At 45.5% G+C, this 12,923-nt stretch overlaps 1 protein-coding gene across 3 annotated transcripts in view; it reads left to right on the plus strand.

Annotated features, from left to right (window-relative positions):
- The window catches only part of HIPK3 (homeodomain interacting protein kinase 3), a 565,819-nt gene that overhangs the window by 460,173 nt on the left and 92,723 nt on the right, over positions 1-12,923 (plus strand). For 2 of the 3 annotated variants that reach the window (XM_086955870.1, XM_086955868.1), the window contains exons 10-11: positions 12,064-12,176; positions 12,310-12,468. In XM_086955870.1, coding sequence (XP_086811996.1) covers positions 12,064-12,176; positions 12,310-12,468 — 272 coding nt within the window. The remainder of the gene's footprint in view (positions 1-12,063; positions 12,177-12,309; positions 12,469-12,923) is intronic. The other variant, XM_086955869.1, reaches the window with a different exon arrangement.

A 12,923-nucleotide genomic window follows, 5' to 3' on the forward strand; every position in this document is an offset into this window, starting at 1 on the left:
TGCCCATGCGCACTGTAGTCCAGGGGAGGAGCCACCTATCTCGTGATACTTCGAAGACTCTTCCAGGACAACAATGTGCAATCATCCGGACCCAACACTAGGCGGCGATCTATGCACAGATATGAATGTCAGCAGCCCTACATGCCAAGAACAGATGCATACTGGTAAGTAGCATTTGCATTACGTTTGATAACTTTTCTAACCGCTAGATGTTCCTTGTTATAGTCGAGAATAAATCTGAACATATCAGGGGCTTTTTTTCTGGTTATCTGGGGCCTTATCATTTCTGAAGAGCTGATTCCTAGCAACCAAGTTGCATTTGCGAAGAGCCTTTCTAAGACGTTCTTTGCCATATCCTCGTTCTCTGAACCTCGCTAAGCTTTCCCCTTGCGCTATTAGCAGTGTTTCCTTATTGCTGCAAATTCTTTTATGCGCAACAGCTCACAGTAAGGGATGCTTTGCACGAGGTGGGTGGGGTGCGCACTACTTGCGTGTAAAGTGGCATTACCAGCCGTAGGTTTGCGGTGTAATTTAGTTTCCAACCTCCCCTGGTCTATGTAGATTTCTACATCTAAAAAAAGTTTGATTGTGGCAGTGAAGTTCAGATTTAACTCATTTTGGTTCAATGAGTCAATGAAGTTATCTTATTTAAGATACTTGTCATCACGTTCAGGGCGTTCCAACAGCAAGGACCTAAATACCTCTGCAACGGGTTTAAGAAATATCACCCCACCCGCTGTCTGAGATCTGCTAGCCAGAACTTGCTTACTATCCCTCGCTATAAGCTGACTACAAGAGGTGGCAGATCCCTCTTCTTTCTGGGCGCTAAGGCCTGGAATCAGTTACCACCCTCCCTAAGAGCATTATCCCAGGAGACCCACTTCAGGAAAGCATTAAAAACTTGGGTCTTTTCTTTAACTGATGTCGCCTGCAGAGCCTTGATCTAATAGTGTGATGTAATAGGTCACTCATCATCTTGCCCCCTACCCGTCCACCTGGGTTGGTCAAGCGCCAAGATACTCCCTGGAGTGATAGGAGCGCTATAGAAATGTGCTTTACATTACAAGTTGTTTGCCTCACTTTCACTTCCATCCCAGACCAGAATATATATATGTGTGTCTTGAAGTTCGATATACACTGTGAAAAATGATTTTATATATATTAATTACACAAAATCCAAAGGGTAAAAATATTGTTTTTATCGGATGAAATTGTTAACTTGTGCATTTTTAAGTGATCGTTTTAAATTCCCAGGGATTATCCCATTATGTGCAATGAACAAGTATGTTTTCTATGTCTTTTAACATACCCCTGCTTCACTTGCATGTCAACCAATGAAATGCACTAATTTCTTGGCACTTGCACTTTAAAACTGCCCACGTCTCTCATGGCGTCATGTCATGTGACCATTGCCTCCGTGTAGGCCGAAACGTTATGCTGACTAGGTGCGAATAATAAAAAACTCACCTGCATCCCTTGTCTTTCGTTCCTTCTTTCTATCGTGTTCCAAACTCCCGACGGCGATGGAGAGACACAGGAACACCACTTCCTGTGATTCCAAGTTATTCTTTACTTTTCATTTCTGTATGCAGTGCTCCCGCAACCTGTCATTCTCTTCCAGGGGATCCTCATCAATAGTCGTAATCACTGAATATTCCCGCCCATGTGCGGGACCCCGGAAACAATATAAAAATATATATGTAAAAACATATATATCTCGCTCAACATATATGTACGTACATATATTATTTTTCTCACACCAATGCAGCTCCAAAACTGAGGCTAAAACAATGTAAACACATGTACATGTACTGCAATTAGTAAGGAAACAAAAAACACGTTAGGTGAAATATCCATTGAACTTTGTGTTTTAATGAGTAAAACCACTCATAAATCCTGAAAATTGCTTAGAAATAGACATTGTTAGCCCTCAGGCTGCATTGTAAAACAATAGCATAGAAAATGAAACCATTTTCAACAAAAACTGGCACCGTGCCTTTAAGGCAGCCCTGACCCCAGGCTTCTAATCATGCTTCAGGGGAGACAGTTAGGTCAGTTGTTCTTTCCGGCTCCTTCAGTCGGGACCCTGGTGAAACAGCTCCCTTTCTTTTTGACTTTGTCAAAAAATATTCTTATTAATCTACAATTTTTGCTTTTACTCGACGTCTTTTAGACCTAGGGTGCTACTACTACCTTTTTAGGCTTAAAAAAGGTGTTTTTTCTGTCAAAATGCCTTCCCTCTTTGACAAATGCCCTTCATTTGGAAGGAAAATGGCCAAGAATGTCTCATTCAGTGTGTATCCTGTGCCTTCCAGACTCTCATTCTTCGAAAACCTGTGAACACTGCCAGGTTTTAACATCCAGAACTCTCAAAGACCAAGAGCGAATTTGAGTTTATGGACTTTCTGAGAGAGGAAGATCTCCCAAGAAGCAGAAAAGTCAGATGGCGCGGTCGACGTCGAAAGAAGCCCTGACTTGTTAACCTTCGTGATCTGCGTCGAAGAAGCAGTCGACTGCGACGAAGAAGACTTCTTCAGCGTCGAGATCCAAGGTACCTCCATTACAGACAGCGTCGAGAGGTAGGTCGCCGTTGAAGCAGAAGAGCTAGACGGCGAGCCAACCGGCGTCGAAGCAGCATAGTCATGCTGTGACGTCGAGGCATTCTCCGTCGACGCCTGGCCACCGACGTTCGGCATCGAGATAACCTCCGTCGACGACTAGTCGTGGTCGTTCGGCGTCGAGGGAGCCTCTGCCAACACATGGTCGATAGACGTCGAAGCAGCCCACGTCGACGCCTTGTCAATGGCGTTTGACGTCGAGGCAGCCTCCGTCGCATTCGGACAAGCGGCATTCGACGTCGAGGCACCCTCCGTCGCCGCCAGAGCATCGGCGGTCGGCGTCGAAGCAGCCTCCCTCGTCATCGAGCAGGCACCCTTCAACGGCGAGACGCTCTACGTCTATCTGCTCGACGCTCGTCGTCGAAACAGCCACCGTCGACTGATCAGCGGAGATCCAGGGAGCGGGGCGACTCGGAGTCAGTGAATATCTCTCCTACAAGATCACAGGAGAGGTCGCCTCTGAGGCAGGTGGTACAAGAGATGCAGAGTGAGCCATTAGACCAGTCTCAAGTCCTAAGGTCTCAACTGGGTTCCCCAGGATCAGCAACGGCTGCGGAGGTGGAGCAATCACCAATACAGGATCCTCCCGCCAAGAGAAGGAGGGTCTCAGAAGAGAGAGGTCGGTCGAGGTCTTCCTCTAGACTGTCTATAGTGAGCCTGTTCTCATCCTCTTCGGCATCTCGAAGTGGCAGATCCTCGGATCGGGAAAACAGCTATTCGGATAGGGAGAGGTCCAAGTCCCCTGCAAGGTCGCAGCAGGATCAAGCGGATCAACCTCGTTCACGTTCACCAGTGAAGGATCGCACCCAAAAATCTCCTCCGGTTAGTCTTTTCCCAAGGTGGTATAGACCTCTTCACCACTGGGCGAAGGACAAGGAGGCAGCGGATCGGTTGAGGGCGTATCGAGATCAAACCTCCCGCTGCAGAGAACGGTCTCGTTCTAGAGGGCATTCAAGTAAAAGAAGATCTAGACACAGGGAGCGATCTCGTTCTAGAACTCGCTCAAGTAGAAGATCTAGGTCCAGGCAGACTCATAGCTCTTCAAGTTCATCGAGGACCCGATCTCACAGGAATTAATCTCCGACCCTAACAAACAGTCCACGCTCGAGAATATCTCCAACTGAGGATATTTTCTCGTTCCAAGACATCTTGGGCAGGGGAGCCCTGAAGCTAGGAGTGCCTATGACAGCTCCGCAGGTCAAGACGACTGGTCATCTTCGAAACCCTGCAGCACAGAACGGCACCCAAACCCTTATTGCCGTTGGTCCCGGGTATCATGGATCTGGTGAATGAAGTCTTCCTGCCTCCGGCGACGGTAAAGTCAGTCCCAGCAAGGATTCTCAAGAAATATCGCCCTCCTGAAGAAGATCCTCTGTTCCTCAAGTCCGATCCACCGCCAGATTCAGTAATCATTGCGGCGGCTAAAAAATCCAATGCGGTGGCCTCCTCATCCACGGTACCGCCGGATAAGGACAGCAAGTTACAAGACTCATGGGGGAGAAGAGTATGTAACACCTCAGCTTCTTTCCTCAAGGTCTCCAATGCGGAAGCTCTGCTGGGCAGATATGATAAATCTCTTTGGGACTCGCTTCAGAGTTTTTCTGCAAAACTTCCTCAGGAAGATAGAAAGGACTTCGAGGAGATTCTGATGGAGGGCAGTCAAGTCTCCAATCAGATTATAGGGGCTGCGGCAGATGGAGCAACGCTGGCTGCGCATGATTATGCGCATGAAATCACAGCGAGGAGATCCTCGTGGTTGCGCCTAACAGCATTGAAACCCGAGGCTCAACCAGAATACTAAATCTTCCTTTTTCAGACACATCTCTCTTTGGGGCGAGTGCTGATGAGGAGATGCAACGGATGAAAACTGAGTTAGACGCCCTTAAAGCCGTGGGGCTTGAAAAGAAAAAGGAATTCCTGAAGAAGTTCTGTTCTGACAACAAGGGCTCTTCGAAGCAGAGGGTTCAAACCCCTCACTGGCAGAAGGGCCAGAACCAGCAAGGCCAACAAAAATCGCAATATAAAGGCAAGCGCAATTCCAAAGGAAACTCGAATCAGCGCCAAGGCAACAGCTTCAATAAGCCTCAGCAGAAGCAATGAGTCTTCACTTCCCCCAGCGCCGTTGTCCACTCCAGTGTGGGGAAGCATTGCACATCACAGGACAGAGTGGCAGGCCATTACAAAAGATCAATGGGTGTTGTCTACGCTGCAGAATGGGTACCGTCTTCGTTTTCATAGTCTACCTCCACCCGTTCCTCCGATGTCATTGTCAAGCCACCAGCTACAAATGTTAAAGAAAGAAGTAGCGACACTCATCGAAAAATCAGCCATCAAAGGGGGAAAGGAGTCTATTCGAGGTATTTTCTGGTCATATAAAAGGGCCAAAAGGCAGAATACAGGCCCATTCTGGACTTGAGAACACTCAATCTACATGTCAGAAAAGAAAAGTTTCACATGTTGGCGCTTCACCAAATATATCCACATCTCAGGAAGGGGGATTGGATGTGTTCGCTGGACCTTCAAGATGCGTACTTTCATGTCCCGATACGGCCCGATCACAGGAGATTCCTTCGATTCTGGGTGGGGACCTCACACTACCAGTTCAAAGTCCTGCCGTTTGGGTTGAAGTCGGCGAAGTTTGTCGCAGTGGTGGCGGCAGCTCTACGCCGCAGGGGGGGTCTTCGTATACCCATACTTAGACGATTGGCTGTTGAAAGGTCCTTCTCCAGACAACGTAAGGAATCAATTCCAGACATGCATAGAACTCTGCCAGCGTCTAGGCCTGCATGTCAACTACAGCAAATCTGTCTCCCAACCCATTCAGAAGATTCACTTCCTAGGAGCTCTGCTAGCACCCGAGGTAGGAACAGTGTTTCCTTCGGAGGAGAGAGAGTTTTCGATAACGCTCAAGTGCCAGCAAGTTCTTCGCAACAGGACTCGGAAAGTGCGAAAGATAGCCTCCCTCTTAGGGTCGATGGCTTCATGCATCTTCTTAGTACCGAACGCCAGACTTCGGATGCGTCCTCTTCAGCAGGATCTGGAGGACAAATGGAACCAGCAATCAGATCGCTGGGACGATCAGATCACTTTGTCGGAGGTAGCTCAATCTTCCATCCCGTGGTGGACAAAGAAGCAGAACATGCAGGTGGGAGTTCTCTTCCATCAACCTCCTCGTGCACAAACGATCATCAGACGCGTCTTTACAAGGCTGGGGGGCGCACATGGGGCCTCTCCAAGTGCAGGGTCTGTGGTCGTCCAAAGAAAGCACCTACCACATCAACTTGCTGGAATTGAGAGCAGTCCACCTGGCTCTCAAATCGTTCCTTCCCTCGCTTCAGGAGGAAATGGTTCTAGTACAAACTGACAACACCACCACGATGTACTATTTGAACAAGCAGGGAGGAACACGCTCAAGAACTCTATCACTGAAAGCTCAGCGCATCTGGCATTGGCTTCTGGCTCGCAAGTTGTCTGTTCAAGCAGTCCACCTCCCAGGAGAGAAGAACGTGAGGGCGGACGCACTAAGTCGGCACTTCGAAGACAGAGAGTACTGGGTTCTCAACGACTAAGTGCTAGAAGACATTTTCCAGTCTTGGGGTCGTCCTTCCATAGATCTCTTCGCGGACGACGTAAACAGCAAATGCCCAGGCTTCGCCCCCAGGTTCTACCGACCAGGAACAAGAGGGAATGCTCTTTTGATCGACTGGTCAGGGGAATTTGTGTACGCCTTTACACCCCTTCCGCTGATCTCGAAGGTGGTGAGCAAGCTGAGCCACTCATGCACAACAATGATCCTGATTGCCCCCGACTGGCCGAGGCAATGGTGGTACACGGACCTACTTCATCTGTCAGTGTCTCCTCACAAGAAGATTCCATGCAGGCCGGACCTGTTATCGAAGATGAAAGAGAGGATTCATCATCCCAACCTTCCGTCACTGAACTTGGCAGCATGGCTCCTGAGGTCATTCAGTATGGCAATCTAGGACTGCCACAAGACTGCATGTCCATTCTGAGAGAAGCACAACGTCCTTCCACAAGACTCTTACACATGCAAGTGGAAGATGTTCTATATGTGGTGCTTTCAGAATGGTCCCAATCCGGTGAAGAGTCAGGAAGAAGCAGTTCTTCCCTACTTGTTGTACCTGGCTAAAGCAGGGTTGAAGTTTAATTCCATTAAGGTGCATTTAGCCGCTATAACTGCTTATAGGCGATCACCTTCACAAACCTTTTTTTTTCCAGTTGCCAGCGGTAAAAGATTTCCTGCAGGGTCTGAAAAAGGTGTACCCTCCTGTATGTCCTCCTTCTCCTCCCTGGGAGCTTAACCTAGTACTATCAAAGTTGATGGGCCCTCCTTTTGAGCCCATTCATAAAGCTACTTTACAGCATATTTCCTGGAAAGCGGCTTTTTTGGTAGCGATTACGTCAGCCCGTAGGGTGAGTGAGATTCAGGCTCTCTGTACCAAGGAACCATATACAGTGTTTCATTTGAATAGATAAGTGCTGAGAACGCACCCTTCTTTCCTGCCGAAAGTGGTGTCAGATTTTCATGTCAATCAGTCGATATCTCTGCCCACTTTCTTTCCCAATCCCTCTACTCCAGCTGAGAGGGCTTTACACTCTTTGGACCTGAAAATGGTTTTAAAGTTCTATCTGGACAGGTCCAAGTCTATACTGCATTCTGATCAGTTATTTATTAACTATGGATCGATCAGAACTGGTCATGCAGCATCGAAACGTTCCATTTCCAGATTGATCGTTTCGTGTATCAAACTTGCTTACCAATTGGCGCAAAAACCTCTGGGGTTCACCCCTAGAGCGCATTCCACTAGAGGTAGAGCTGCCACGGCAACTTACCTGCAGAATGTGCCCATGTCTGAGATTTGTAAAGCGGCGACCTGGAGGTCTGTCCATACATTTACCAGACATTACTGTCTAGATTCTGACACGAGAGCAGATACCCAGGTGGGCCAGGCCTCCCTGAGGAATCTGTTTAACAGCTGAGTTATTGGCTGCTGTGATTTGGTTGGGTCATGTACTTCTCATTTACCTGCAGGTGGTTGATGGGCTTGCTATTCTATTCAGTGCTTATGACTATTGATGAGGATCCCCTGGAAGAGAAGGATAAGTTACTTACCTGTAATCCTAGTTCTCTTCCAGGGGTATCCTCATCAAAGTCATAATCAACCCACCCGCCTCCCCAGGTAAATGAGATTCGGTACTATTACAATCTTATGGTTGAGCCCTGTCTTCAGGGTTATGCAAAGAACAACTGACCTAACTGTCACCCCTGAGGCATGATGGGAAGCCTGGGGTCATGGCTGCCTTAAAGGCACTGTGCCAGTTTCTGTTGAAAATGCTTTCATTTTCTATGCTATCGTTTTACAATGCAGCCTGAGGGCTAACAATGTCTATTTATAAGCAATTTTCAGGATTTATGAGTGGTTTTACTCATTAAAACACAAAGTTCAAGGGATATTTGACCTAATGTGTTTTTTGTTTCCTTACTAATTGCAGTACATGTACATGTGTTTACATTGTTTTAGCCTCAGTTTTGGAGCTGCATTGGTGTGAGAAAAATAATATATGTACGTACATATTTGTGGAGCGAGATATATATGTTTTTACACATATATTTTTATATTGTTTCTGGGGTCCCGCACATGGGCGGGAATATTCAGTGCTTATGACTTTGAGGATACCCCTGAAAGGGAACTAGGATTACTGGTAAGTAACTTATCCTTACACGTTTCAGCCAAACTGAAATTTAGCAGTTATAGTTACCTGAGCTTACTAGAACTTGCGCCCCGCAATGCATTGCTTATGACCTTGCATATTACATCACTACTGACCTGGTCAGTGACTTCACTAATTACAGTAATTGTTTTCTAAAAATGAGTGTTAAACATTTATACCTAGGTACTACAAAAGTTTAAAATGGTATACTTTCTGTACTACTGAGTGATTTCATTTTTTAGCATAGGTAATGTGAATGGCTGTGTGACTGTGTGTGTATCCGTGGGTGTCGAAGTGGCTATATGGATGTGAGTGGCTGTATGTGAGTATACATGGGTATGAGAGTAGCTGTGTGTGTAACTTAGTGGCTGTGTGAGGGACTGTATTGGTGAGTGAGTGGGTGTGTCAGTGGCTGTATGGTTGTGTTATTGGCTGTATGGGTAAGTGAGCGGGTGTCTTGAGTCGCTATGAGCGAGTTACTGTGTGTAAGTGACTGTTGGTGTGAGTGGCTGTCTGAGTGAGTTTGGTTAAGGGAGTTAGTATGTGAGTGGTTGTATTGGCGAGTGAGTCTGTTTAAATGACTATGGGTGAGTGAGCCGATATGGGAGTGCTTGTATGGACGTGTATGGGCATGTAAGTGTCTGTGCTTGTATGGATGTTAGTGGGTGTTTGAGTGGCTGTATAGATGAATAAGTGTGTGAGTAGCTGTATGGGTGAGTGTACAGCTGTATGAGTGAGTGAATGCTTGTGCGAGTGCCTGTATGAGAGAGTGGGTGGGTAGCGCCAAGAAGGTGAGGTTCCGTGACGATTTGAACCCGTGTTTTCAAGTTTGTCGGAAATACATAATATTGGTATCAGCGAACCGCAAATGATCCATTTAGTATATCCTGGTGTTTTCGCTACGATACGAGCAAGAGCACTCCTTTTATAAACACATTTCTGATCTACCCACGGCATCCATTTTAGATCATGGCAGCCATTTTGTGTTTCTTGCCCTCACATACGCAATAACCTCTGATCACTTCATTTCGATTAAGGACACGTAACCTTAGCCGGAGATTCACCTCTTTCATGACACGTGCACCTTAAACCAGATCACGCTGTAGCTGCATGACTCGACAAAGGCTGCCTCCTCTGCCCAAGGCCAGTCCTGCCAAACTGGTCTTCGTGTCCATTGTCCTGATCATGATTAGGCGGCCGAAGCCGGTAGCCTTGCCCATTTACAACCCACAAACATCCCTTATCCCACTTTTCTATCTTCCACACCTGGCTCTGTTTCTTTCTTTCTGAATCTTTATTAGGGGGAGGTAACTAACTTTACGATGAGGCGGTCCGGGTCCTGAATGCAATATTGACAGGGAATTGTGACAAACTAGTGGGAACCCCTCTCTTCGTAATGTTTGGCCTCAGATATTATCGACGGTTCCTGTGTAACGCCAAATATTTATTGTTTTAGACACAAAGGTTTTGGGAATGTAGTACATGTAAAGAATTTGCCCCCAGCTTAAAATTCAGTATATAAGGAGCAACCCTCTTTGTACAAATCGAACAGGCTCCTAGATTCTGCCCGTGTGTAGTATCTGTGACTTCTGTGTCCCTGCAGTAATAAACCTTTGGTCTTTGACGCCACCATCGAGAAGCCCGTGTTTCTGTTCATTTGTGCACCAAGGCAGGTGGAACTCCGGGGTCTTTGGGTGTTGTTCCCTGACACCTCTGGACGGAACCAAAAAGTCCAGAACTCCAGAGGAGTGCGAGGTTGCTTGAGTACTTGGGTCTGTGAATGGGTATGTGAGTGTGAATAGATAAGCGAGAGGTATGGGGGTATGTGAGTGGGTGTACAAGAGGTTTTATGAAGTGTGGGTGGCTGTGAGAGTAGTTATGTGGATGATGTCATGAGTGATGTAATATGTGAAGTCATAAGCAATACATTGCGGGGGGCGTAAGTTATAGTTAGCTCAGGTAACTAAAACTGCTGAATTTCCGTGGTTTTGTGCAAGTGAAATATGAGACCAACTTTAACGTCCCTGTAACCTTTGGGTTTTTTCAATGAATTTAACAATTCTGTTCCCTAACTTTAATGTCCATGTAACCTTTGTTTTTTCAGTGAATATATATCAATGTACAAAAAATTCTGGGTCAGTAAAATAATTATCCCCAAATAACAATATTACACCTATAATCACCCATTTAGTACACAGTGCAGAAGTTGGAATACATGCTGATAAAATTACAGCATAATGTGAGGCCCATTCACAAGACCTTATTAGTGCAATTTTACCTTGCTGCGTAGATTAAACCCCCTGTCGCTTACTACATTCCTTAGTTTAATGATGTGTTCATTACACAGTAACAATGCTGAAACCTTGCATGAAGATATCTGAAGAGCAATATGCTGTCAATTACATTTGTTGAGGGATAGGATGGTTTTTGAGACCCCCTTAGATCTCTGCATGTCATCATTAGTTGCCCTTTTCTTCTCTTGTCAATGGTAATAAATAGCATGCTAGAATTGGTACCCCCACATGCTTGTTTTGTGGAGAGACTGCTTTGATCATCATAATTGACGTCCTTGGCTACTTAGACAAGTGATGCAAACAGGATGAGAAACCTGGCATTTCTGTGGAGACAATATTGTGTTGTGGAAAAAATACCGATATTCAAATAGGACTGGAAAAATGTACAGCTGTTTTTGTTCAAGCCACTTACTGGTTCAGTTCGGTTATTTGGAATATTAGATTGTATTGTGGTCAAACAGGTTCATGTCTACACAGGAGTAGATCAAAAATTAATTTCAGGAGTGGATGTTGATACTGCAAAGATCTTTAATTTTTGCAAAGGTGCCCAGGCATTTATGTGTTTTTTGCCACAATCTGATGGAGTTTTGTATATCTGAAAAGTAAATGTGATCCAACATTCAAGTCCATAAGAGTTATTGGACAGTTGGACAACAACCTCTTTATACATGTGCACTGACATGTTAATCGCTGATATGTGGTGCCCCAGTTCCACACTGTTCCCCTTGTTGGAATGCAATTAATTTGCCGAACATAATCTGTCAATTTGTTTTTAAAGCTATTTAAGTTCAAACAAACCATGTCGATAGACCATGCTCAAGTTTGAATAAGGGACTCCCTCCTTTTTCTAAATTTGACATGACAATATCATATCCTCTGTGTGAGAGGCTTTGAAGCAGGTGCGTTGATTGGTATTAAATAACTATCGAATGAATGTAATCTCAAACCTTGCCATGGCCTACAGAAAATGGGCAATGAGTTAAGATCGAATTGTAGGTTGTAACTGGAAGGGCTGCTAAAAGCAGGTCGGTGACAGCAGTTGGCTGCTTGCAAACGTTGCGATCATAGGGCTGTGCCTCTTAGCATGTGCACGTCTTTGAACGTTTTGTATTGATAAAGAGATTTTTTCTCTGTCACCATTTATCCACATTATTTCAAGCACTGGTGTACAAGATACTTATTTGTGTATATAGTAACTAACAACGGTCAAAGAGATCTTTCTTCAGAATTCTTTTTTTTACCCTGTTACACATAAGCAAATTTGTTCCTTCCCCCATAGAAACACAATTCAAATGGTTAAGATTACATTTGTAAGCCTGTATCTTTACAGTAGACCTTTATTAAATGTGTGTAATTTATGATGCAACTCATTGAAGTAACTCATTCTTTCTGTCCATCTTGCAATGCTCTCCATTCAGCAGGCGTGGTCTAACCGAACACAGCAAATATTGGTTCCTGCTTGGCAACAAGTAACTGGCACAGCTCTTGTTTCGGATACTGTGGCTGGTCCACAGAGGATTAGCGACTGGGGGTAAGTTGTTTATTGTGTACTAATTACATTTTGTGTATATTTTTCACTTATGTAGTATAGTTTGGGATTTTCTTAATGTAACACTGCTATTTTTTACTTAAAACTTGCTTTTTGTTTTTCTTTTTTTCTGCAGAAAGGTTATTCAGCATGGCAACTTTTATAATGCAATGATACCACAGCCACTTTTAACAAATCCGATTGCTTTATCAGCACCACCTGTGAGTTTAGGAATTGCTCATGTTGTTTGGCCTCAACCTGCTGCTAACAAAAGAAATAAAATCTGCCAGAACAGGTGAGTAGATCTTTCATACTGAGTAAGTTTGAAAATAATTTGCAGAGGTGTTGTAAATCATTGTAGTTTCACTCACAGATCTTTTCGTTGTAGAACATAGTATTGCTAATTAAGTGTGATCTCAATTGTGCGTACTCTTTTGCCCATTTGAAATGTTCAACCCCTTGTGTGCTCATGACGGAGCCGCTCCGTCATGAGCCTCGGTTGAGCTGTGCTCATGACGGAGCGGTTCCGTCATGACCCGCTCGGCGCGCCTGCGCGGTGCGTTCTATTGAGCGGGCGCGTTTGTGACGGAACCGCTCCGTCACGAGCACAGCTCAACCGCGACTCGTGACGGAGCGGCTCCGTCATGAGCATGCGAGCACTGCTCGACCCCCCCCCCCCCCGCTCCCTTAGCGCTGCGGCGGAATTACCGCCGCAGCGAAGGGGTTAATGGACATTTGTTCATTTTTCAT

The sequence above is a fragment of the Lissotriton vulgaris genome, chromosome 2_1 (genome assembly GCF_964263255.1).
Source record: "Lissotriton vulgaris chromosome 2_1, aLisVul1.2, whole genome shotgun sequence".
Taxonomy (NCBI): domain Eukaryota; kingdom Metazoa; phylum Chordata; class Amphibia; order Caudata; family Salamandridae; genus Lissotriton; species Lissotriton vulgaris.